The 27,479-nt window shown below is 41.3% G+C and overlaps 1 protein-coding gene across 1 annotated transcript in view; it reads right to left on the bottom strand.

Moving 5' to 3' along the window:
* Nucleotides 1-19,015, bottom strand: part of LOC145404673 (uncharacterized) — a 117,923-nt gene extending 98,908 nt beyond the window's left edge. The window contains exon 1 of the mRNA XM_080276215.1: nucleotides 18,829-19,015. Within this exon, the coding sequence (XP_080132341.1) occupies nucleotides 18,829-18,883 (55 nt within the window). The 5' untranslated portion in view covers nucleotides 18,884-19,015. The remainder of the gene's footprint in view (nucleotides 1-18,828) is intronic.
* Nucleotides 19,016-27,479: the final 8,464 nt, after the last annotated feature.

The raw sequence follows: 27,479 nt of genomic DNA on the forward strand, positions 1-27,479 counted from the left end.
TATGAATCCGTCGTCTGTCTATTTTACTTCTACATCCCTCTGTTACCCACACTACATCCAATTGACAGGTGGAAATAATTCTTCATTTTTAGTTTTGTTTTCGAAGTCATCCATTTTCAACAGCTCCCTCCTCCTCCTCCTACTTTTCCAATTTCTCTTTCTGTTTCTCTCCCCTTCCCCCCCTCCTCTCTCTACCCCTCCTCTTCTTCCTATTTCTCTTCTTTTTTCCCTACCCTTCCTCCTCCTCTTTCTCTCCCACCTCCAATTACTCTTTCTTTTTGTGTACCCTTCCTCCTCTTTCTTTCCCTCCTCCTATTTATCTTCCCTTTTGTCTACCCTTCTTCATTCTCCTCTTTCTCTCTCTCCTCCATTTCCTTTCCCTGCTTCCTCTCCTCTTTCCCCTCTTATCTCAGTTTCTCTCCTTACTCCTTCTCCTCCCCTTCTCTCCTTTTGCTTTTTTTCCCCTCTTTGTTTTCCTCCTCCTCCTTCTTTCTCTTCTTTCTTTCCCTTTTCAGCTACTTCTTGTCTCCTCTTCCAGCTCCCCATATAAGCAGTGGCCTTACACTTCGCAGGGTCCTGGGCAGAAGTCAAATACGGCTTTCCAGCATATCTTGTGATTTTCATATCCTGACGTTAAAATCCCAGTAGCTTTTCTACGGGTTCTAGGTTCTAAATATTTTTACTTACGTGTGGTGTTAAATGAAAGAATAAATAATGAAAACATATTAAAATGGCTCATTAATTGGAACTAGCCAAATTTGAGGGTCCCTTTTTGGGGAAGGACGGCTGGGCAGATGCCCAATTTGCACATCTCTAAAGCCACCACTGTCTTATCTGGTGGTCTCTCTCCTTTTCTTTCCCCTTCCCTCCTTTGATCCTCAACCTCCCTTCAACCTTCTATCGGTTCAGCATTTTGTCTTAAAACACCAGGGGTCTGTCAGGACTTGGGAAAGACCTACACATACAATAGATACCCCTTCATTGTCTAGTCAATTTTACCATCTGCCAAAAGAAGTTGGACAGAGGTTTTGTATTTAACCATGTCCGTTTGTCTGTTGTGTATAACATATCTCAAAAATCTTACATCGGATCCCAATGGAATCTGGTGGATCGATGGGCAGTGGGTCATGGAAGAGTTGATTAGATTCTGAGGTGGATCCGGGTCCGAATGAAGGAATGAATCAAAATTTACATCGGTGTGGTGGAGGTATGCTTTCTCTGTCTGTGGTGACAGTGTAGAGAAGACAGTTGAATTAACTGACTATGTGAGACCGTGAAAAATATATGTTCGTAAAATGTTGCAGGTGAAGTTGGTTGCGTAGCAGTAAATCATAAATCTTTTTGGCATTGACAATGTAAGCGTTCTCTGAAACTTCTAGTTTATATTTTATTCTTCCTATCCGCAGGCGATGAAAATCATTTTTATCTATTAGAGTAACGACGATTTGTTTATATTTTTAAAGTCTTTTAATATAACAATACATTCATATTCTATTCTTGCTGACGAAAAATACATTTATTCTGGTTAATTCCCACTGGCTTCATTCTTGCTGTCAACACACGATTCCACTGAACTGATGTATGTTTATTTTTTTTATGCTTTTTCCGTTACAATTGACTTTTCCATCCTTGCTGAAGACAGAAGAGCTATTATTATTATTATTATTATTATTATTATTATAACGTATCCAAATAACACAGGTTTTTAAGGTTTAGCAGCCCTTCTAACGCATCACATGGCTTCTCACATACCTTCGCTGATCACCCCTTTGGTACTAATACTTTCAAGGCTTTCAGTTCATTAACATATCGAATCAAAGGAAGCCCTTCCAGTTACGTTCTTGCTACCACTGGGAGATTTTGTTGAGCTCCGGAGACAAACTGCCACAACTACTATTGCTACTACTACCACTACGACGACCACCACAACTACTACTATTACTACTACTACTAACCGATTCGATTCCATGTGAGAACTTTTTACCAAGATGAATAAAATCGTATAGTGCAGAGCCTCTTATTCCATCTCAAGAAATCAATAAGGAGTTAGTAAGAAAATAAATATGAAATACGGGCTGGGGCTAGAAGGGTCATAGGAGCCTTGTTAGAAGATGAAGGCTTTGGCCCGTATTCTTGTCGGTTAAGGAAGCTCCCTACACCTCTTCCGAAACAATTTATTTTGGTTATTATCCCTTGCTATTTTCTTCCGTGTTATTTAAGTCATTCAAGTATCACAATCCATCTATCTATCTATGTATCTATCAATCTATTGCCAGACGCTTCAGTCCCGTAAGGGGTGGCCACAAACAAATCGCCTCCTCCCATGACCTTCATAAATAACGTATAAAATTACATCAACCAGCTGTATATAACTGGCCGTATCTAAGAATAAATCGAAAAGAGAGAGGCATTAGGAAGCCTCCATAAGAGACGAGGATACAAGCCTTAGGAGTAATGCCTCTCACCTGCACAGAGGTAAGATAATAATCTTTCCAAGTTCTAATCTTTCCCCTAGAATACCACAGGCGACAATCCAATGTACACCCAGGTCCCCAAACGCTATGTTGGCTGAAAAGGGACAAGAAACAAACTTTATCCGTTATTCTGACCGGCAATATAATGAACCTTTCACTGCCAAACAATTTATATATATATAGGTAGATAGATAGATAGATAGATAGATATAGAAAGATAGATAGATAGACAGATAGATATAGATAGATAGATAGATATAGATATAGATATTCCTGCTGGCGATAGAAGATTAAATTCAGTGTTTTTTTTCACTCCTTTTCAGTGTTTTTTTTTTTCCATATACTTTTTAATACTGATAGAAAATTTAATTCCGTTTTAACCTCTGCAAAAAGTAATGTCATTTTTATTTGATTATGTGACTGACTGATTAATTAAATAATGTTTAAACTCACAGCAAAACCTACACTACCACAACTACCATCACTACCGCTACTACCACCACTGCCACAGTTACCACCACTACCACAACTACCACCGCTACCACAACTATCACATAGCAGCAACAACCACATCACCACAACTACCACAACTATCAGCACTACCAACACTACTACAACTACCATCACTACCAACACTATTACAACCACCATTACAACTATCATCGCTACCAAGCTACCACCATTACCACTACTGCCACAGTTACCACAACTACCACATCACAGTAGCAACCATACCACCACAACTACCATAACTATCAGCACTACCAACACCACCAACCTACCATCATCACCACTACCACCATCACTACCACAACTACCGCCACTAACACAACTACAGCCACTACCACTACTACCACAGCTATCAACACTACCACAACCAGAGCCACTAACACCACTTACTACAACTACCACCACCTGACTAAACTACAACAACTGCGACTCTAAGCACAACTACCATCACTACCACAACTACCAATACAACTACCATCACTACCACAATTACCACCACGACAACCACTATTATATACAACTACCATTACCTCGTCACACAGACCACGACTACCACAATTACCACATTCTACCACAGTTCTCACCGCTACCGCAACAGCTACCACAACTACTAGTCAATAATTCATGCAGGATATCGGCTTGTCAGTTTCTCTCTCTCTCTCTCTCTCTCTCTCTCTCTCTCTCTCTCTGTATGGTTTCTGTTAATCTCTATCTATCTGTCTATCTGTTCGTCTGTCACTACTTTTCTATCTCTATGCCTGTTCCTCTAAGTATCTATATCTCTTTATACATTTAAATATCTATCAGCCTATATCTATATCCATATCTATATCTCTATCAATCTATCTATATTTCTATCTATCGAGGTATCCTTCTCAATGTTTATCTATCTAGTAATTTGTCTCTCAGTGTCCAGCCATCCCCCAACATATCCACCATATCAGAATCTTTTTTATCTCAATTTTTTTTATCAGTCACTCTATCTGTATATTATATTACCGTATCTGCCCGTCTAGCAGTGTATGTATATGTAAAATTCTCCATTTATCTATTGTATGTCTGTGTGTCAGTGCTCTTATACTCTTCGTCTTGCCTGGCTATCTACAGTATCATGCTACATATTTATCTGTTTATCTATCTTTCTATTTGTCTATCTATCTGTCAGTATCTTCTTGTCGGAAGAAAATTTATACTCCGAGTTCAGCTTTGTTCTGCACGTTCAGAATATCTCTCTTTCTTTTCTGTTTTTCATTTCACTTTCTTTTCTGTTTCTCATTTCTCTCTCTCTGCTTTTATCATCCCAATATTTTTCACGTTTCGTCGTTGAGCTTCTCTTCCGTCATCAAAATATTCTCTCTCTCTCTCTCTCTCTCTCTCTCTCTCACTGGTATTGCAGGAATGCAGTCAGACACAGAATGGCACAGACTTTTCAGCTTGTACTAATCCAGCAATTAAGGCCCCTCGTAACCACTTTTTTCATCTCTACGCAGTGGTGATCTGAGGTGAGTGGAAGCGAACAATTCCAACCACTGAACCGTTCATCCACCGTCAGACAAATTTTCCAGCATAGCGTGTATTCTAAGCCTTCCTTGAGATGATTTTGGTTAAAGAATAATATCTCCATAAGGAAAACTACTGGCTCTATGACTCCTATTGCCACATTGACTAGTTTTCTGTGTTCATGTCACTCCCAAACGATATTAGTCAAATATTTAATGAGTTTTCTTCAATTTCAGGTAGTAGAACCTTCATTAGAAATTTTTACTACGGAAATACCTTTATATACTTTATTCATGATACCTTCAGACTTTTGTTCAGGTCAAGAAAGGAGTTAGAACATCAACATCATCATCCACTCCTACGTTGCCCCATGAGGAGCGTTGAGGCCCGGGGCTAGGCAAATTGGTCCTGACATTTAAGATGAGAGTGACCAGCCTCACTTATCCCTGAGTGGCATTACGTGAGCAATAAACGCCAACCACCCCTTGGATGTAAACCTTCACCGGCTCAATCCGATTGGAGCGCCATAAATATCCACTAAACCAACAGGCGCCAATATTTGTTAATATGGTTACCACCCAGCGTAGTAAATTGTTTCCTGGTGTACAGGAAAACATTTGGCTTGTCACTCATTGTAGAGTCACAGCCTCCATCAATGACCTTGGGAAAATGGCGCCTTTTAAATCTTACTCTTGCTACCGTCAGATCATTTTATTTTACCGCAGAACTTTTTCCAATTTTGACGGATAAAATAACACCTTCATTAATTCTTTAATTTTGACAGCGTCTTGACTTAATCTGCTTTCGCTGCATCAAGACAGTATTATTCAGATTAAGATAAGTTAAATACAGCTTTCATTAATCCCTTCATTATTAGAGGTCTTTCCTTAACTCTATAGAATATTTTAATGGTAGTCTGTATATAATGAAAAAAACACACCATCCTATAGTCTGTTTAATCTCGTGTGACAAAACTCCCTAACCTCTCTCAGCTCAGTACCTGTAGCCAGATCGGAGGATAAATTAGACTAGTCACCAAGGAGACTCATTCCTACATCATAATTAAGACTTATAAAATTTCACACAACCATGAATAAGCATTCATATTGCGAGAGTGACCCACTTCCAACAGATGAAAACAAACCAACTCTAGTGAGGCAGTTAACCCTTTCACTGCAATGACCCATAATTTGATTCTTGCTGACCGTCATTTTTTTTTTATTTTCTCAGTTAAGATGGTCTGTATTTTACCTGATCCTAACCACCTTTCTTTTCCACTTAAGAGTAATTTCTTGTCCTGAAGGTGTGAATGGACAACATATATCAATAAATCTTGTGATGCTTTTTCTTCCAACAAACTCATCATTTTCCCTCGTAGAAATTGTCACTATTCCTCCTCCTTCGTCTTGGTCTCCCTCTTCTTCCCCCACGAACCCCACATTACACTTTCCCATTTTATCCCTCCACTTCATTTTCAGTCTAACTCTTCTTCTTCATCTAACCACCCAAGACCTACACATCCTGATCATATATTTCACCAATTTGCTCTTGCTCTTCCTCTTATTTTTCCAGCCATTCATCTCTCACACAACCATCCCTTAGAATCCTTGTCCTTGATCTACTTTTTCTATTTCTACCTGACTCATTTTCTTTTTTTCCGACTTAATGATTTCTTCATATATTAGTGACAGGAAAATAAGGGTGAAAGTAGATGGTGTATATTCCAATTTTCACTCAATTAATCCCGGCGTGCCGCTGGGATCAGTTCTGCCGCCAACCCTATTCCTGGTTCATAATAATGATCTCTTATCTGTCACCCACAATCCCATCCACTCATATGCAGATGACTCAACACTACATAGTTCATTCACCCTTAGACACCCATTTACAAAGTCTAATATCTCTACCTTTCAACTCAGTACAGCCATCTCCATAAATCAAGACCTATCTACGATCAGTGAATGGGGACAAAACAACCTTGTCTCATTTAATGCTAGTAAAACTGAATATATCCAATTTACTAGTAGACAGATATTGCCAGACTCGTACATTACCTTCAGTGCTACTAATATTCACATCTCCAAAAGTATTGAAATTCTTGGCGTCTCACTTAACAATGCCCTCAGCTGGACCTCTCATGTTGGATCACTTTCTAAAACCGCCTCAAAAAAAACTTGGATTATTGTACAGAGTCCGTAACTTCTTCACTGACGAGCAGTTAGCTATAATTTATAAGAGTCATGTGCGCTCTCAGCTTGAATATTGCTTACCCTTGTGGAATGGATGTGGAGAGGTTGCATTAAAACAACTAGACAAAATTCAGAACAAAGCTGTTAGAATTATTAACAACCCTGCCATTACAAATAAACTACCTCCTCTGCAAGTAAGAAAGAATGTTGCCTCCCTTGCATTAATTTACAGATATTTTTATAGCAAATGCTCAGACGAAGTTGATTCCATGGTGCCACCTCTCCATGCCTTCCCTCGTGCTACTCGGGCATCTGGTAGCGCTCATAACTGAAATGTCACTCAGCCATAATGCAGAACTTCTGCCTATCAGAATTCTTTCATTCCCCGAACTGCATTTCTCTGGAACTCGCTTCCACAGAGTTGCTTCCCTCCAAATTTCAACCCACAGCTGTTCAAATCTAACTGTTACAGATATTTCTTGAACAGAGGACACCAGTAATCTGGTGTATGGATTATTTTTTTTTTATTCATTCGTTTTTCTTTCTTCCGTTCTGTTATTAAATAAAAAAATAAAATAAAAAAAATAAATCGGGTGAGAGCGATCCTGAAACAGACACAAGAAATTTCAAAACTGGGAGAATTAGGTACAAAGTGAAAATAGGTCCCACAATTACCAACTCATCATTAACATCTTCAAATTCAAATTTTTTAAATAGTTTATACGAGTAAATGTTGCAACTGATACGACGGAAATTGGTCAACAATACTTTCTTTGGTCTCCTTTTTCCTCGTCCCAGTAACTCAATCACTTCCACTCCCATGCTCAGTCTCTCACCATCATTAATTAGCCGTGTGATATATATAAATGTTGCAATTGATATACAGCCAATGATTCTGCACAGTGTGGGTCCATTAAGCTGCACCAGAGCGTTGATATCGATGCAAATTACAGCACAGCACAAACAAATCAGCGAGTCAGCACTTGGACGTTAAACAGCAGCGGTATGACATAAACACAATACAAATTCACACCATGCACAATAATATCATACACCACAACACCTCCATACCATACACCACAACACCATGCACCACATCACCTCCATACCATACACCAAAACACCATGCACCACGACACCCCCATACCATACACTACAGCACCATGCATCACAACACCACCATACCATGCACCATATCATCACTATACCATACATCACAACACTGTCACACACCACACCATGCACAACACCAGCATACCATGCACGGCGACAGGAAAGTCCATACTGCCTTGCTAAACTTCTGTTCTAGTGTAGCAGAAGGCTGTGCGAGGCGGCACACACGATTTACTTGATGCTGCTGAACGTGGATGATGGAGTAAAGTGGCCTAGCGACGAGTAAGATTAGGCTTGACTTTGTGACGAGTTAGGTCCAGAGGTTGGCTCTTATCCTCTATTGCCTGATGGCCGAGTATGATGACATGAAACATGAATGTATATTTTGTTTCAAGGCGTCTGATGGACTGCCTGATGAGCATCAACTACATGACCCCGCCTCACTGAGAAGATGAAAAATATAATTTATCTCCTGGATGTCTGATTGCCACTTTTTATTAGTTAAAAGCGATTTATGTTTATCAACTATTCAAGACTATGGAAGCAGATAAGCATTTTAACTCTATGACTTATTTTTTGATGGGGTGATTCTTTGACAATCAACTCCCTTTCTGAATATCCTCATACTACCATGAGTGTTGGTGAGTTGGACTGGGTACTTGCGGGAAGGTTTGTGCTATAGGATGGCTATCTCCAGGGAAGACAACAGAATCCTCACGGGTAGGACGCTCCGATATCTGCCGCCACATGGTATGGCCACACGTGGGCCTTCTCGCCACTGCTGGGGACGCCACTGTCTGAGGCAGAAGAGGTGGTGGTGGAGCTGTGGGACGACATGAGATCAAACTGCTTATCCTAGTCTCGCTCCTGCTCTACTCGAGTCCCGAGATACCAGACATGGTTTGGTCGTTGTCAGAAAGAATTGGCAGAAAGCAATAAGAGGCAGATCCAAAGTAGCCCTAATCCATCCTCGGAGTCTCACTTCGTTTCTAGTGTTCCAGGGAACGGTTTCCCACATCCCTAATTTATTTTGCACCGTCACAAATACAGTGACATAATAACTACTCGTATATGGATGATCGTGACAATGACGAACACTCCCAAGAAAAATGTTATGATGGAAATGATGATGACAACGGTGTGAGGTGTGGCCACACGGTACAACTAGCTATACAAACAGACAACGACTGCAGCCACAAAGAAAAGTAAGAAAAAAAAAAATCCGTCGCTTCACCTGCCCCACCAACGCTGTCGCACCAACACTGTTTCATATTCAGGCTTGTTTTTACCAACTGATTTTTACCTCGTAGATGTGGCAGAGGTGGAGGTGTGGTAGGGTGGTGGAGCAACGGTGGTGGTATGATGCTTTGGTGGAGGTGTGGTATACGTGTACAGGAACTGGTGTAGATGTAGTGGAGATGTGGTGGGTGTGTGGTGGAAATGTGGAAATATGGTAGAGGTGTGGTGATGTGGTAATGTTTTGGAAGTGTGATGGAGGTGTGATGGGTTGTGGTAGCGTGGTGGGGGGTTTGATGGAGGTGCACCGGTGGTATGGTGGGGATGTGGTGGATGTGCAGTGAAGGTGTGGTGGGAGTGGGCTAGAGGTGTGATGGAGGTGCAGTGAAGGTGTGGTGGGGGTGGCCTAGTGGTGTGGTGGAGGTGCAGTGTGGTGGGGGTGGACTAATAGTGTGGTGGGTGTGGGTTAAAGGTGTGGTGGGGCTGGGCTAGAGGTGTGGTGGAGGTGCAGTGAAGGTGTGGTGGGGGTGGGCTAATGGTGTGGTGGAGGTGTAGTAGAGATGTGGTGGTGTGTGGTAGGGATATACAACATCAGCAGCAGCAGCAGCAGTAGTAGGAGTCAACAGTGAATTAATGCCAACAATATTTCACTTTCCTGGGCCATTTTTTGAATGTCTCTGACAGTTACGTCTCTTGGGCCGACGGAGATTGGATTGTATTTTGTAGCAGTTCACTTGTACTCATCGGAATATGTGTGTGTGTGTGTGTGTGTGTGTGTGTGTGTGTGTGTGTGTGTGTGTGTGTGTGTGTGTGTGTGTGTGTGTGTGTGTGTGTTTAAAGATTTTTATTACCCGGGTATCCTTTCACTTCGCTTGGCCACTGCACCAGTATTAAAAGTACATGTATGTATGTATTCATATGTATGTACAGTGACACACACACACACACACACACACACACACACACACACACACACACACACACACACACACACACACACACACACACACACACACACACACACACACACACACACACAAACCTTACTTATATTCTCTGTCAGCTCCTTCAGCAAGCAGAAATTAATAGCCTTGCACTCTACCACTTCCTACGAAAATGACGTCCTTTTAGTGAAGTGGTCACCTCAATTCGTGTGTGTAATGAACTTCCAACGGTACATCTCCACTGACAGTACACAAAGACCCCCGTAGAAGAACGCTAAGGAGGAGACGGCGATACACTGGTTAGCTCTTCATGCCTGCAGCTGGAAAAACACTTGTTCGATTCTAAAACTTTCAGACTCTTAAATAAATCTTGCTTTTCCTTTTAGTTCCTGTTGTCTAAACTGCATAATTGGGGACCTGGATGTAAATTCGATTGTTGTTTTTCTTATTATGGAGGGAATGTTGGGACTCGCCGATTGTGTGAGTGACCATTGCGTTGCGGATAGACTCAAGGAATTTCCAAGCCTAATTCTTCTGTTTAGAACGTGAACAACACCAGAACAGAAACAAGAGACACACAGAGGATGAACGACACGAGGATGATACTGAGAAGAAGGAGAGTTTGACGTGACAGAAAGAATGCTGCAGACTTAATAGTAGTTTGGAAGTAGTGTGTGTGTGTGTGTGTGTGTGTGTGTGTGTGTGTGTGTGTGTGTGTGTGAGAGAGAGAGAGAGAGAGAGAGAGAGAGAGAGAGAGGAGTGTTTTAAGACCTATCATGTGCTGGAGTCAGTCGTGTACCACCTTACTTGACACCTTTTCTATCTGTGTATCTATCTCTATAACAACGTACTCAATACTCTTTCTATTTACTACAAGTATATATCCGTGAATCCACCTTCTGTATATACTGCATCTCTGTCTGTCTGTCTGTCTCTCTCTCTCTCTCTCTCTCTCTCTCTCACAGTATCTGGGCTACTGTTAACTACTAGGAATAAATATATATTGTTAAGTTTAATTGTTTGTTACTGTCTCCTCGAGTCTTTCTTTGCGTTCTGTCTGTTTACTTGTCTTTCTTTCTCTGCCTCTGACTTTCTGCCAATTTGCATCTTAATGTTTATATGTCTGTTGGTCTCTTACCATCTCTGTACAGTATCTGTATACCTATGTCTCTGCATTTTTTTTTTCAGCCTGTCTGTCTACCTTTCTATTACCTGCTACCTCTTTACCTACCGGCCTATCTGTCCATCTACCTATCTATCTGTCTGTGTCTACATGCGTATGTCTATGTACGCACGCTGTCTATATATTCATGCCTCCGTCTCTCTTATGGCAGGACGGACAGGCAGACAGACAGACAAGCAGGCAGACAGGCAGATAGGCGGACAAACAGTCAGGGAGAAGTAAGCGTAGCGTTTTAGAACATTTCTGGTGGTTGAGTGTACCATTTTAGCTTGACTCTCTGTATATCTATCTGTGTTTCCATCTCTCTGTCTACCTGTGTGCTGTATTTTCTGTGCATTTATCCATCTTTTCTATCTACCCTTCTGTCTATCTCACAGTTTACATCTGTTCATTATAGGACCTGTCATGTACTAGAGACTTTAGCTGTGGGTATCCTATGTGATCCTGTTTCCTATGTTTCCTTTACATTTCTCTCTCAATATCTATCAGTTTATCTGCCTATCTGTTTTTCTATCTATCTATCTATGTGTGTGTGTGTGTATGTGTGTGTGTGTGTGTGTGTGTGTGTGTGTGTGTGTGTGTGTGTGTGTGTGTGTGTATAGCTTATATCCGTAACACATGTCTCTTGCAAAATCAGCTTCTCAGAGACTGGATGCGCCAAACCAACTCTGCTATCTGTAACACTTCATAACTACTGACTATGTATATGGCATCATTTTCCCCAGTGTGGAGTGCAGTTTTTATGTGTGTGTGAGGGGGAGGGGGAGGAGACGATGGGGGCTCACCATATTATTTCTAAACAAGAAATCAAAGTCTTTTCGGATCCTCAGTTTTCCTCCCCTCAATGAGTCTTTTCAATCTCTCTTCTCCCACAGTGACGCAACCATCCTCTCTCTCTCTCTCTCTCTCTCTCTCTCTCTCTCTCTCTCTCTCTCTCTCTCTCTCTCTCTCTATCTACCTATCTATCTATCTATCTCTCTCTGTTTGTCTGTATGTTTCTCTGTCTGTCTATCTTCTGTTGCTGTTTTAATTATCACTGCTCCTCTGAAGTGCCTGCCTGTCTTCCAACTCCATTACGGCATGCACGTAGCACCCATCTAACTACGCACTCACCCCATCTCTGTCCAACTCCATAACACACGAGCACCGATATTCTCAAGTCTCAGATGTATGCAATTTGTCAACAATTTCATTCCCTTTGCCTGTGACCTGCAGCCTTTTAGATCATGAGTTCCGATATCCTGAAATCAATGGATCCTTAATTGGTATTCTGTTATTCATTTCTCTTTCAAGGCTACAACTTTGAACATCCTCTTTTTTTTTTCGAAAACATTTCATCTTCCCTCTCAAGGCTATATTTCCATGTCAGTAGCTACAAAACTGAAATGCATCTGAACTATCCGCCTTTTGCATCTTCCCCTCCGTTTTCCATGCTGCAGGCGACACACACACACACACACACACACACACACACACACACACACACACACACACACACACACACACACACACACACACACACACACACACACACACACACACACACACACCGCCATATCAATATTCATTCAATCCTCTAACCTCACTCAAACGCTTGTCCTCCCCTTCACTGCTCGCCATTTCTCTTTGTCCTGCACAGGTTCTCAATGGCTGATCTTTCTGTGATCTGTTACAAGACATAAATATAGTGTTGGCAAAAAATGTAAAGTTCTGTGAAATGATCTAATGGTAGCAAGAGTAGAATAAGTCAGGCATCATCACGGTGCGGTGTTTTATACTATAAGAAATAAAGGCAAAATAGTCAAAATTCTCACATTTTTTAAGGTTAACTTCTTCAACGCAATGACGTACTTGTGTTGCTAATTCCTCCTGCTACCAGTCAATTTCATTCAGCACTGAAGCTCCCCTGGTGGTGAAATGGTTAATGAAGGCTGTAGGTTTCCCATTTCGAAATGTATATCCGTCTCTGAATTTAATCGTCTGGGGGTAAAAGATAATAATAAAACAAATCTGACCTCTGGCTGAAGAGAATAATGCAGGGGAAAATCACCATGACTCTCGTGTTGTGTTTGATTTGGGAGACTTTAATACACCTCTTCCTCAGCGGTATATTTTGCACATTAAACTCAGATAATATCAGTATGTATGTCATTAAGGTGTATTATGATAATACTATAAAAATTCAGAAAGCAGAAAAGAATATTAAAGTTTTCATGAAAAATAAAGTGATCAGGGACAGGAAATGAATCTCACAAGCCAGTTATAATAGGATTCAATTTAAGAGCATTAGAAGTTTGTATATTGCTGGAAGGCTTCAGTCACTGTCACACTCTACTTTCACAACACACTGCCACACCTCACTCTGCCACACCTCACATTGCCACACCACATACTGCCACACCACACACAACCGCATTACACACTGCCAACCACACACTGTCACACCACTCTGCCACACCACACTCTGCAACACTACACACTGTCACACCACACTCTGCCACACGTCACATTGCCACACCAAACACTACCACACCACACTCTACCACACCTCACATTGTCACATCAAACACTACCACACCACACGCTGCGACACCACACACTTCACACCAAACTGCAACACCACACTCCGCCACACCTTACATTGCCACACCACACACTGCCGCACCACACACTGTCATACCACATTCTGCCAACAATACTTAAGCTCGTTCTAGAGCCTTTGTCAAAACCTAATGAGATATTGTTAAACTGTCTTGTCACATTTAAACTGGAGGGAAGAATCTAAAACTCGCTTCGTTTGCTTGAAATCCAAGACCTGTAAAATGATTATTGTCTGCAACTGTACACTTCTGCGTGGAGTACAAGTAAGAAATATTTGTGGAAGCAGGTGTCAACTAGCCACTCTTAGCCTCTGATATTTTCACAAGGAATGATTCACTATTAAGCTGTATTAGCCAACGCACGAAGGCGGCGTGAATACTGTTAAGCAGCGTGTGTGAATGTGTGTGTGTGTGTGTGTGTGTGTGTGTGTGTGTGTGTGTGTGTACTCAGACCAGGTAAAGCTCAGGCTAAAGGCGATATCACGTCAAAGCAGCAGTGAGACACACGACGGTACGTAATCCCCGGCAGTAAATACTTGTTACCGCGTCATTAAAACGTGGCTTTGTTTGTCTCCCAATGCATGCTTTCCAAGCGGCACAAATGCAGACCTACATATAAATACAAATATTGTGTTCCGCATTCTAGGGGAAGATATATATTTTGTTTAGAGTTACCCGGCGCTGCTACTGGCGTCCTGGAGGTACGTTTATGTATTGTGTTGGTGGGGAAGATTGGGACGTAAAGCATATACTGATTCCCTGACCATCGTGCAGTCGATAGGTATAAAATCTATTAAGGGACCGGTCAGACTCATGATTAAAGTATGTTACTCCCTTGTCCCTGTTCACCCTGTAGTACAGTTTGGAATGTGGGTACATTAATTACATTGCGGGTCGTATACAAGGGGAGAACTGACACAGTAACAATTGATTTTCCGCCTTAATGACGCTCCTGCAGACGATAGGCATGAAATATAAACCGTTTTCCTTTTCAGTGAAGGTCGTAAAATTCTTGCAGACTATAACACGCTGTAATCAAGGTTCCTATGTTAATTACAGGTGCGACCAGGTCAGGGTAAAGAAAGTCCTTTGTAACCATGAAGCTTTTGGGCAGAATCTCATATACACCAGTCCGTTAGATGGAGCTGAAAATAGGGACCTGGACTGCACATGTAGAGGTGTATGGTATGTAGGAGGACTGCTGGGCCTTGATAGCAGGCTGTGAAGCCTATGCCCAGAGTCGGACACATAAAAAAAAAAAAAAAAAAAAAACATCAAAAGCTGTGTGTCCTAGTGTGGAGCAATGCTTTTTGGCTTTCCTTCTCAGTTACGTTTCCTGATACGGGCCGACCATAAAACCTCTGGACAAGAACTTATTTACCTCCGTCTGTTCTCTACCAAGAGCTGTAAATCAGGACATAGATTGTAAATTTATGGTTACATATCGTATTCTAAGAAAGTGTAAGTTTTATGGTTTCCTTATCAGTTACAGCTTACCCTAAGTAAGGCAGGGGGAAGCGGTGGTGTATTAGTTAGCACATCCAGCTTGCAACTGGAAGAACCCGAGGTTGATTCTAGGACCAGTCCGTCTGTTGGACTTTGATCTCATTTTTTCCCACTTTTCCCCTTTGAGCCGGGCATTGGAATGTAACATCCCACACAGACACATAAGTAAACAAACATATACAAACACGCGCATAAACACATATACACAAACCTATGTACACATACACAAACACAAGAGCACATACGTGCACAAACCTACATACAATCATGCACATATATGCATACATACGAGTACATACCTAAGTGCACACACACACACACACACACACACACACACACACACACACACACACACACACACACACAGACACAGACACACACACACACACACACACACACACACACACACACACCATCAAAGCATCCATTCACCACTATATATATTTCTCTTATCACAGCCATCTAAACTTCATTCATCCCCTCATCAACAACAACGCACATTCTCTCTCTCTCTCTCTCTCTCTCTCTCTCTCTCTCTCTCTCTCTCTCTCTCTCTCTCTCTCTCTCCAGCTGAAACTTGTTACTTTACAGTGGCTAAAAGTCACTGTGAATTAATGGAGAGGCAATGGAGAAGTGGAGACGGAGGAAGGAGGAAGATGGAAGGATGGAGGGAGAGGAGAGGGAAGAGAAGGAGGGAGAGAGAGGAGGACGGTAGGAGAGAAGGACGGAGGTAGGGCGACGAGGAGGAAGGGGTCAGGTATAGAAGGAAGGAGGGTTGGCAGGAGTGAAATTAAGGAAACTGAGAGAGAGACAGGAGAGAGGAGAGTGGGTCGGAGAGTAGGGGAAAGGGAGGAACGGAGGGAGGGAGGAAAGGAGAGAAGGAGGGAGGGAGGGAAGGAGAGAGATAAAGACAGACGGAGAAACGGAAGGAGAGGAGGAGGGAGAGGGAGGGAGAGGAAAAGCAGTTGGTGAGAGGGAGAGAAGGAAGGAAGGGATTTAAAGATGACTGGAAGGAGGGAAGGAGGGAAAAATGGAGAGATAAATGGATTGAGGGAGAGAATAATGGTGAGAGGTGCTTAGAAGAGAGCCTGAGCAAGAGACATGAGCGAAACTGCAGACAGATAAATAGATAGATAGATAGACGGATGGATGGATAGAGAGAGAGAGAGAGAGAGAGAGAGAGAGAGAGAGAGAGAGAGAGAGAGAGAGAGAGAGAGGCAGAAAGAACAGGGGATAGACGGAAGGAGAGAAGGAAACAGCCTGAAACTGAGTGAGAGAGAGAAGGATATTATGAGAAGGAAATAAAATAAATAAATATAGAAAACTAAAATGATGTAAAATATGTATAAATATGTGAAACAGGCCAAATTATTTATAAAAACAAATTGGGTATAGACTAGATAAATTTTGTTCTTGCGTGAGTAAAAACACCATCGACAACAGCTTACCTGAAACGAAGAGAATGTCTGGTTATAATCAGGTATATCATTAATCACACCTGTTATTATCATCATCATCATCATCGTCATCACCTCTCTCATCTACTTCTCCACTTCATCCCTTCATCTCAACCTCGGTCTTCCCCCCTCCCTCTCCTCCCTCCACCTCACTCACATGCTGTACACTCATCGTTATCATCATCATCATCATCATCATCATCATCATCATCGTTTTCTTTCCCACAGATCCCCTTATTCGGTGATGTCACATATGTAAAATTCCAACACCACAAAATCCTACCCAACTTTATACATACTTTTCGACCTGGTGGGTTAAAATACAGCCTTCATTAATCCCTTCAATTCCAGGAAGCTTTTCTGAACTATTTAACAGTAAAAAGTTCGTCTGGTTGTAGTGAGAATATAATTATAGGTGATGTACTCGGGCTGAAGAGGGTAGAATGCGAGGGTAAGCAGGTGATGATGATGATAATATGAGTGGTAGTGATGGCGATGATGGTGATTTTTTATAATAACTGTGGTGATGATGGTGATAATGATGATAACGGTGATGATGAAAGTGACAGTGATGGTCAAATTGGTAATCGCGATAATGTTAGGGATTTTTTGCTGATAGCTGTGATGATGATGATGATGATGATGATGCGTCAATGTCAGCTTCAGTCCACCACTACACCCCACAGTCATTAAGCTCAAATATATCACAATTTGGTGTTAACATGAAAATATAAAAAATAATAAAAAGTGGCGAGTTCTATCCTCCAGCGAAGCCTAAAGAGTTTTATCAAATGAAAGCGTGACAAACATGACAATTTCTGTTTTCTGTGCTTGATTTTGACACGAACTTCTCCATTCCGATATCGCATTATTTTTAGGTACATTCTTGGTACCGTCAGACGATTTTCTTCAGCTTAGAAAAGACTTTTAGTTGAGAAGTTAATGAAGGATACATCTAAACCCCTCCAGTTCTTGTCCAAACCTCTCCAGTTCATATCTAAACCCTTCCAGTTCTTATCTAAACCCCTCGAGTTCTTATCTAAATCCCTCCAGATCTTATCAAAACCTTTCCAGTTCTTATCTAAACCCCTCGAGTTCTTATCTAAATCCCTCCAATTCTTATCAAAACCTTTCCAGTTCTTATCTAAACCCCTCCAGTTCTTATCTAAACCCCTCCAGTTCTTATCTAAACCCCCCCAGTTCAAACTCCCCTAAGCTGAATAAAATCGTCTGGAGATAGCAAGAATAAAAAGAACATTAGGTCCTCTAGTTGAATGGGTTAATTGCAGTCTTTCAAGCACTGCCTTAAGACGGTCAGTGAGATGAAGACTTTTTTTTTTTTCATTTTCTTCTTGCTACCTTGAGACTATTTTATTTTGCTCATTATTATTATTATTTTTTTTTCGAAGTAGAAGGGTTAGATATAGAATTAGTCAAGAGGTTCACTAAGCCTATGCCATGAACATTTTTTGTTCTTTTTAGATTATTTTACTCTTAATGTAATGAGGGAGTTGTTTTCATCACTACTCTGACTTCTTTTTGGATGAGGGAGCATCTCTAGGAGCGGTTCTGCCCGTCTGTCTTCCACTAACGATTATCGGACGCGAGGCATTTCACTTGCGTAGACTTTAACGACTTTAGCAAAACCACACCACACAAAAATCACCCTCCACATACCACACCACACGAAAATCACCCTCCACATACCACACCACACCACACCACACAAAGATCACCTTCCACACACCATACCACACAATTATCACCTTCTACACACCATACCACACAATTATCACCGTCCACACACCAGACCACACCACACGAAAATCTCCCTCCACAAACACCACACCACACAAAAATCACCCTCCACACACCACACCACACCACACAAAAACCACCCTGCACACACCACACAAGTATCCCCTAAAAAGAACATATACTCTCAAGGCAAATAATTCAGGAAGAAGGCACCCCCATTCCCTCACCCCGACCAGCAGAGCAACAAACCGTTCACAGAGAAACTCCGGGAAGAACCCAGACAAGGCCGTAAAGACGAGCACCCAAACTTTGTCCCTATCAAAACTTGGCCCAGTCTGAGCAAAGCGTTGGGGCTCACCTGTCAGTCGCTGGAGGAGAAGCAGCAGCACCAACACAGTGCTGACGCTGTCCATGGCTGCCACGGTGACACCAGACCATGCATGAGAAGGTGATAATTTCTTTCCTACGTGTCGAACTCTGGGCAGGAGACCAGAACTCAGAAGACAATTTTCGCCTCGCTGCTGAATTCTTTGTGTAGATGCGAGTTTTTCTTCAACTCGTTTTCTTCTTTAATTTTCCTCCTTTTCTCTGTTTTTCTTTACCCTTAGTGTTTTTTTTTTCTTTTTTTTTACCTACGCGAGATTTTTTGGTATTTTTATTTCATTTCTTTTTGTATCGTTACGTTTTCTGTTCCTGCTTATTTTTTCCCCTCTTACTGTTATTTATATTTCCCTCTTTTGTCTCATAATTTTTTTCCACTGTAGCTGATGATAGGTGATTTTTTTTCATTGTTTTCTTTAATCTCCCAGACTTTTCATATTTCCTTTTCGTATTATTTTTGTGCTTTTCATTCCCATAATATCTGAAATTTTCCTTATTTCTGTTTCCCCGTTATTTCTCATTTTCCTTGTTCCCACTTATTTCTGCAGCTTTCTTCTGTGTGAATTTTTATCTTTCATCCAGTCGTTCACACAAGCGGGTGAAGCAGCTAAAGGCTGTCCAAGATGGCTGGTGACAAGAAACTATGCAGCTGGAGAAAGAAATTGAGAAACCATTGATTTCACACAATTTCTGGATTTATTCTGTTTCCCATGTTTTTTGGTATTATTTGCCTAATTGGTGGTGTTCAGTTTCCTATTTGGTCGTTTTCTGCTTTCTGTTATTTATGCGTCATTTCACTTTCACATTATTTTTTTCGATTTCCTTCTATTTATTTAAGTCTGAACCACCTTTTTTCCATTTATTTTTTGGCCTTTATTTCTACTTCCTTTTTACTTCTGTGTTTCGTCTTTTTTCTGTTTTTTGTTTCACACTATGGCCTGCACTTCTCTGTTTTTCATTTTCTCCTGCAACTCTCTTCTCTCAGGAATAAACAAGCTTACGTGATGGTTCTGACAGGAGCGACGCAGACGAATACAACTTCGAGACCACAGCTGATTTCCTCTTATCCCTGTTTCTTATAGATTTTGTATGATTATGTTAGTCTCTGTACGTGTTTTTCTCATATTTCCAGTAGCTTTGTTCTGTTTGCTGTTATTTTTGTTACCTTTATTCTGTGAGTTATTTTCGTTTATTCCTGCTGTTTACCTTATTTCTGTGCTATATTTTTTTCTATTTCTTTTCTCGTCAGGTTTCAGTTTCTTTTTGCTTTGGTTTACGAGTTTTCTCTGCTTTTTTATCGTATTTCTCTCTCCTTTTTTTTTTTTTTTTCAGTTCCCTCAGCTTTTTTGTCGTATTTTTTTTCTCTCTCTCTCTCTCTCTCTCTCTCTCTCTCTCTCTCTTTTGCAGTTTCCTCTTTCATGTGTACTTTTCTTTTCAGTATGACTAAAAATCTTTCCTAGCTTACACGTTTTCTTACTACTGCAGGAAGAAGCTGTCCACGTTGGCTGTGACAGGACCGATGCAGCTATGTGATTATTCAGGGAGCAGGGCTGATTTCTCTGGGTATATTTTCTTTGGCTTATTCTCGTCTCCAAGATTTTTCTCGTACTGTTACTTAGATTTTTCTGATTCTTTAGAGTGTTTTTCTTTTATTTCGGCCTCTCATATGTATACTAATTGCTGTTTCTACATTTTCAAAGAGTTTTTTCCCCCCCCAAGTTACTTGTGTTTTCTATATTATCAGTTTTATTCTAACACTCAATATATGGTATTCTGTATAAAATTTCGTAATATCCTCTACTATGATTCTTAGTGTCATTTTCATTTATTTGTATCTCCTTTTCCTAAATTGAAGTTAATGCTTGTTTCTTCTTATACTTTTCTCACACTGCTTTGTTTGTTTCTTGCTTCTGTATTTTCTTAATGATGCATGATAGATATTTTCTATATCCTTGTCTCCTTCTCTTTCCTGACAAGAGGTTTGATGTATACCTCATATTAGGGTATTTTTCTTAGTTCCCTTTTACTCACCAGAAAGCTATTGTCTGCCTGACCATCTGAATTCTTTTATTGTTTATTATCTCTTATTTCTGCACTACGTTCCACTGTGTAGTTTTCTTTTTCATATTGTCGTTTACTGCATTTCTTAGTGTTTTCATCTATGTCTTAATTTCCCTTTTTCTTATAGACATTTTCATTGAGGTAAAATGATCAGTTTCTTCACAATCTAAATAAACCGCCAATCAGTTATACGATGACACATAAACAGAACAAGTCATTCAATAATTGGTTTCTGGGGGAGTTAGGCAATCACAGTACCTTATCTGGGGCCATATGAGGTAGGTGTGGGTGAGCCCCCTAGTCACCCTACATGAACCCCAGTAAGACCAAATGAACCCTCACCTACCCCACATACTCCCACAGCCACCCCAAGTGTCCCCACAACCACCCTAGGTCTTTCGTTAACTACGTCGTTCATTAACTATATCCTAATTACCTGCTTTGCATATTATTTCGGCTGACGTGAAACTATTTTACTATACTCAGCAGACACTTTATGTACCAAAACACTGAAAATCTCATCAAACATCAAGTGCAACGAAATATTGAAAAGGTATAGTGTAACGGTTTTGTACAGAATAAAACACACACACACACACACACACACACACACACACACACACACACACACACACACACACACACCGTATCTATATTCCAGCTTGCAACACACCATTTTATTCACAGCTGTTTACCCTAGTGACTGATGTGCCTTGCTTAGTTTGTGTCAAAAGGCAAGATGAAATTGACAGATGGGAATGACTGAATGGTAGTTGCAAGTGTGTGTGTGTGTGTGTGTGTGTGTGTGTGTGTGTGTGTGTGTGTGTGTGTGTGTGCTCCTTGTCCGTCGTCTTCATGCTGGGGGATATTTGTAAACAGTTCACAGCATTGTTTATAGCTGGGTTCCCCCCTTCTCTCTCTCTCCATAGTGTATATATATATATATATATATATATATATATATATATATATATATATATATATATATATATATATATATATATATATATACACAATTGACAGCATTGTTTATAGCTGGGTCCCCCCCTTCTCTCTCTCTCTCTCTCTCTCTATTTGTAAAACAGCAGTGTTTATAGCTGGGTTCCCCTCTTCACTCTCTCTGTATATATATATATATATATATATATATATATATATATATATATATATATATATATATATATATATATTTGAAAACAGTTCACAGGATTGTTTATAGCTGGGTCCCCGCTTTCTCTCGCTCTCTCTCTCTCTATATTGTAAACAGTTCTTAGCATTGTTTATGGCTGGGTCCCCCCCCTCTCTCTCTCTCATTATGTGTACACAAGAGGATTGCTGGTATATTCTTTCAGTACATATAAAGCCTGTGTACTTGGTTCTTTCCTCTAGCAGACGATATTAATCAGCTTAGGTGTGGATCTAGTACACTCTGGTCACTTTAACTTGGCCTAAAATTACCATCTCTCCGTCCTGAATCCTGAGCTGTAACAAGAGATAAACACGAAAACATGGTGCTGGTCACGATTAAGTGGTTTGGAAAGAATGTAGTGCCGTAGTTTTGTATTTCTCCGCCACTGAGTTACGTGAAACAAGCTGGAAAAGGACGAAAACCTTGGTCAAGTTAAAGTGAATCAACTATAGCGAAGGATTTATTACTTAATCAATCACTTCAGTGAGATGATGTCCTTTATGCTTCATTCTTAGAGCTACCAGACGATTAAAGTGAATTAATCTGATTTTGAGATCTTTAGTGGTCAATGAATGTTGCACTGATTGCACAAGGATCATCAAGAGCAGGCAGTCATGGTTTACGTCCCTGTCTTCTCGTAAAACGCAATTCAAAACAATCAAATTTACCCCCGGGTCCCCAACTAAAACGTTAGCAATTTTACAGCGTCCAGGTTTTCAGCATACAACCCCAACATCTTCGATGAAAATACCTTGACTTCCTGCCCGTTCTATTAAAACTTTCCTCTACGACGCTAAATGAAACTTGACAAACTTTTTTTTATATATATCATTTTTCAAACCTTGCACATAAAATGAAGATCACGCGAAAAACCCTTCACAGTTTACCTAAAAGCATCCGTTCAAAGCCTACAAGGGATAAAACTTTAAAAATGGCAGTCGATTTAGGAATTTATGGTGACGCATCAACAAAGCACAGCAAGCGAGGACAAGAGAATGACTACACACACCACACGTCCTATCAGCGCCATGGTTGAGGGCGCACTGAGTTGCCTCGTACAGTACTCTCTAGGAGAGCCACTGCAACTGCTCACGCCGCGGTCTCTTGGGCCAATATTCTCGTTGGGTAAGGAAGCTCCCTATGAGCACTTTCATACTATCCGGTTTCTTGACGTGACTGTGGGTATCCATGACACCGGAAGTGTCACGGCTCCCTGCCGCGAAGTTAACGAGTCGCACCGTGCCGAAACAAGGTCCAGCCTCTAGTTCTGTGTGTATCCAGCAACTGAAGACGATGGATCGCAGGCAGCGTCTGAAAATCTTTTATGTCTTATATTTATGGAAAAACAAAAGGCGACCGTGCAGAGTCCCTTGTTTACACCCAGTCAGCGGACAGAGACACACTGGGAACATTTATATCACTGTTTGAGGAATTAACAACTGATGACGTGATGATCTATGTCTGTTTCATCACATGCTATACTGATGTAAAATAAGACGCTTCAGTGCAGTTTTTCACACGTGTATCAACAAGATCAAGTGTGGGACCAAGTACCACCCGTGCGCAGAGGCAGCAGACAACCGTGTAATGTGAAAACAGGCATACTCTTACACAAGTTCAGACAGACCCAGTGGGGCATCGTACGTGAGCCGTAACAGCAGATTCGCCATGACTGTGCCGTGTGAAGGCCTAAAACCTACATATATCTTCAGTCAGCTGCAGTTCACTGTTCCGTGCCGTGAACGGCCACGACGAGAAACCGGATTGTGTGAAAGTGGCCTAACATCTCTTCCTTAGCAATTTAATTTTTGATATGGCTGGTTAATATCCTTTTGCACGTTGATGATGCTGAGTATGGCGGTATTGGAAGAATTCATGTAACACGGAAGAGGACAGGAATGTGTAATGAACATAATAAATTGCCAAGGAAAAGGTGTTAGAGAGGTTCCATAGCCGACGAGAGTACGTGCCTTGGTCCTTCCTTCCTGCCCATCCTAATTACCACATGCTATCCTCTTGCTGCCGCCATACCATGCTACTCCTGACCTTCCCTTACTACCATGATTCCTTGGTCCACATTCTCGTCGGTTAAGATAGCTCCCTAACACCTTTTCCCAAGCGATTTATTTTGCTCATTACACCTGACTGTCCTGTTTTGTGTTACACAAATCATTCCAGTATCGTCATACTCTGCATAAATAGCGTGCACAAGGATAGTAACCGGCCATATCCATATAGGTGCTAGGGAGCCTCCTTATTCAACAAGAATTACAGTTCTTATCCTTTTGACCGCGACCTTCTCCCCCACTAAATACAATCATGGGATAAACTATACCTTTTTCACCTTAACTTGGCCCAGATTTTCTTCCTTTTGTAGCTACTTTTATGTAGGTCAGTGGCTGAAAAAAAAAAAAATACTACGGCTCTATATCGTATCCATAGCACTTTTTCGTGACTGACATCACATGTTGGCGTTAATCTCTTGTTACAACTCGCTATTTAAGATGGAGGGATGCCAATTTAGCCAAATTAAAGTAAAATGAGTATACCAACCCGAGTCTCTGGCACTGAAAAGATCGGCCAAGATAACTGATAATTCTCTGCGTGCCTGCAAAAATTTAACTCAGCTGAATAAAATCGTTTGGTTCCACCTTGAATAAAAAACGTTATTTCCACCGTTACCAAATTTTTAGTTCTTGCTATTAAAGGACAAATTAATTCCTTACCTCTTTGACTTGGACGGCATCTTGATCATCTTAATTTTTTGTTTACCTTCAGGCGATTTTTCTCCTCTAAGGATTATTTTCTGAACCGTAGCGTTTAGATTCAGCTTTCATTAAACCCTTTAAGAAAACAGACCTTTCCTCAAATAACCCCTCCTCTCTCTCTCTCTCTCTCTCTCTCTCTCTCTGAAGTTCTGCAGCGCGTGTTGTTTTTGTGTTGTTCTTTCCTGTCGTCAGAGTGTGTGTGTCTTGGAAATGACAACGAAGAGTTACACACAGAGTACTGGGGACAAAATTGCTACAGGGACAAGAATGATGGAATGCCACTTTGGACTAGGATTACTCAGCTTTGCCAGTCTCATAACCAATTCTCTCTAACCTAGCCTCTCCTAACCTGGCCTATCCTAACCTGTCCTATCCTAACCTGGTCTATCCTAGCCTTGCCTATCCTAACGTTTCCCTCTAACCTAAACATACCTAAACTAACTTAACCTAACTTGACCGCTCCACATCTAACATGACCTAACCCCATCTAACTTCACCTGACCTAACCTGATTGACCTGAAAATCCTAAATAACTATTGTCACCTAATACAGCCTGACATAACAAAATCCAACCCAGTCCAAAATAAACCAATCTACCCCACCCAGCCCAACATAGATTAACCTACAACACCAAACCTAACCCGACCTTACAGTCCAATCTAGCCAAATCTAACCTAACATATCCTAATCATTCTAAAAAGTTTAATAACACACCTCATTAACTTTGGAATAAAATATGTACTGTAAATAAACCACAAGGAAGTAAAGTATAATAAGTGATCAAAGACTCTAACACTCTTCATTTGAGCATGCACGCACGCGCAAACGCACACTCAAATTAAAGTCCTGAAGTTCCCGCATCTAGCACATTTTTACTTGTTCTCCGAATGGCTAAAACTGTTACAAAAACACAAAAGGAAACACTAGCAACACAGGTCTTTCATCTCTCTTTTATAGCAGCTTTCCCTCTCATTTCAGTCTTGAACTCTGACGCAAACAGATGCAAACACAATCAAGCACAAACCCCAACAAAGACAGAAAACACAAACAGAGCCCTTTCCTTTTTTTTTGTCTTAATATGTTTCACTCATTTTTACTTCCCCTCATTTCTTCCTCAACGGCAGAATCGCCAAAAAGGAAAAAAAATATATATGTCCATTACACTTAACCTCCATCCACTTTTTTTTTCCCCCCCCCCGCCCGTGTCCGTGTCCGTTTAATAAGGACCCCGTTGACTCCAGCGTAAATGGACCAATAAGGACGCTGGGGAAGCAATTATGTGCCGGGGGTGTGCAGGGGAGGGGGAGAGGTGGAGAAGGAAAGTGGGGGTGAGGAGGGATGAGGTGGGACGAGGGAGGCAGAGGGGATGTGGAAAGAATAGGCAGGGAGATGAGAGTGGGAGAAAGGGTATGTGGTGTGTGTGTGTGTGTGTGTGTGTGTGTGTGTGTGTGTGTGAGGGGGGAGAATATAAGGAGGGAGGAAAGAGGAGAGAGTGTTGGGTTTGTTATTAGGATAAAGTAAGGAGAAATAAGAGGAAGGTAAGAAGAGCAAGAGAAAAGAGAGGCACGAGGAGAAGAGAGAGGGGGTGAGTGAGAGGAAGAGAGAAGAGACAGTAAGAGGGAAGGGAGAGGAGAGCCTGACGGAGGGAAAAAGAGAAGAACTTACGGGTGGGGGGGGGAGTGAGAGAGGCTTGAAGATTAGAGAGAGAGAGAGAGAGAGAGAGAGAGAGAGAGAGAGAGATGGATCTAATTAGTAAACACAATAGACCTAATACGATGACAGTAACAACGAGGTCAGTATTTCTCAGCGCCGATATAATGTGTTTGTGCTCCAGGTAAAAACAAAAGCACCTGCTCTTCTCACCTTGGAGGGATGGACAGGAGGAAGAAAGGTTAATTTTACTCAATTTTTTGACCTTTTGGAAGCATGTCCCAGGCCAAAGAACTTCATTGTTATTATTACACACACACACACACACACACACACACACACACACACACACACACACACACACACACACACACACACACACACACTGGATAAATACATAATCATCAACAAAGAGAGAGAGAGAGAGAGAGAGAGTAGACGCTGGTTTAAGTCATCACCTCCAGCACCATAACGTTACATGACAGGTTTAGGCAATTCATTTTCTTAATACGCAGCCCCTTGAGATGTCGCTACGATAAATACACCCCCACCCCTACCCTCACCCTCACGCTCACCCTCAACCCTGACTCCCCATCACCCATCACCCTTGTCCCAACCTCCATCCCATACCCCCATCCCCAGCCCTACTCACAACCTCACCCCACATCACCATCCCTACCCCTACCCACACCCTCACTTTCAACCCTATCCCCCACCACTACCCAGACCATCGCCCTCCATTCACTTTGGAAATCACATACAAATACAAAGTAATCAGAAAATTCTACTAACAACTTTACGTCATTAACTTTTATCATTCTCTTCTCTTTCCAGTTCACATTTAACACAGTCAGCGAAGTACCACCGTCAGCAGTCATACACTCGTTGCCTCTGAATGTCTGGGAGTAACGTGACAATCAAGGAGAGAGAGAAAGGCAGTCTGTCCCACCAAAACTAGAA

Source organism: Coenobita brevimanus, chromosome 64 (assembly GCF_032717465.1).
Source record: "Coenobita brevimanus isolate Jiangsu-jjx chromosome 64, ASM3271746v2, whole genome shotgun sequence".
Taxonomy (NCBI): domain Eukaryota; kingdom Metazoa; phylum Arthropoda; class Malacostraca; order Decapoda; family Coenobitidae; genus Coenobita; species Coenobita brevimanus.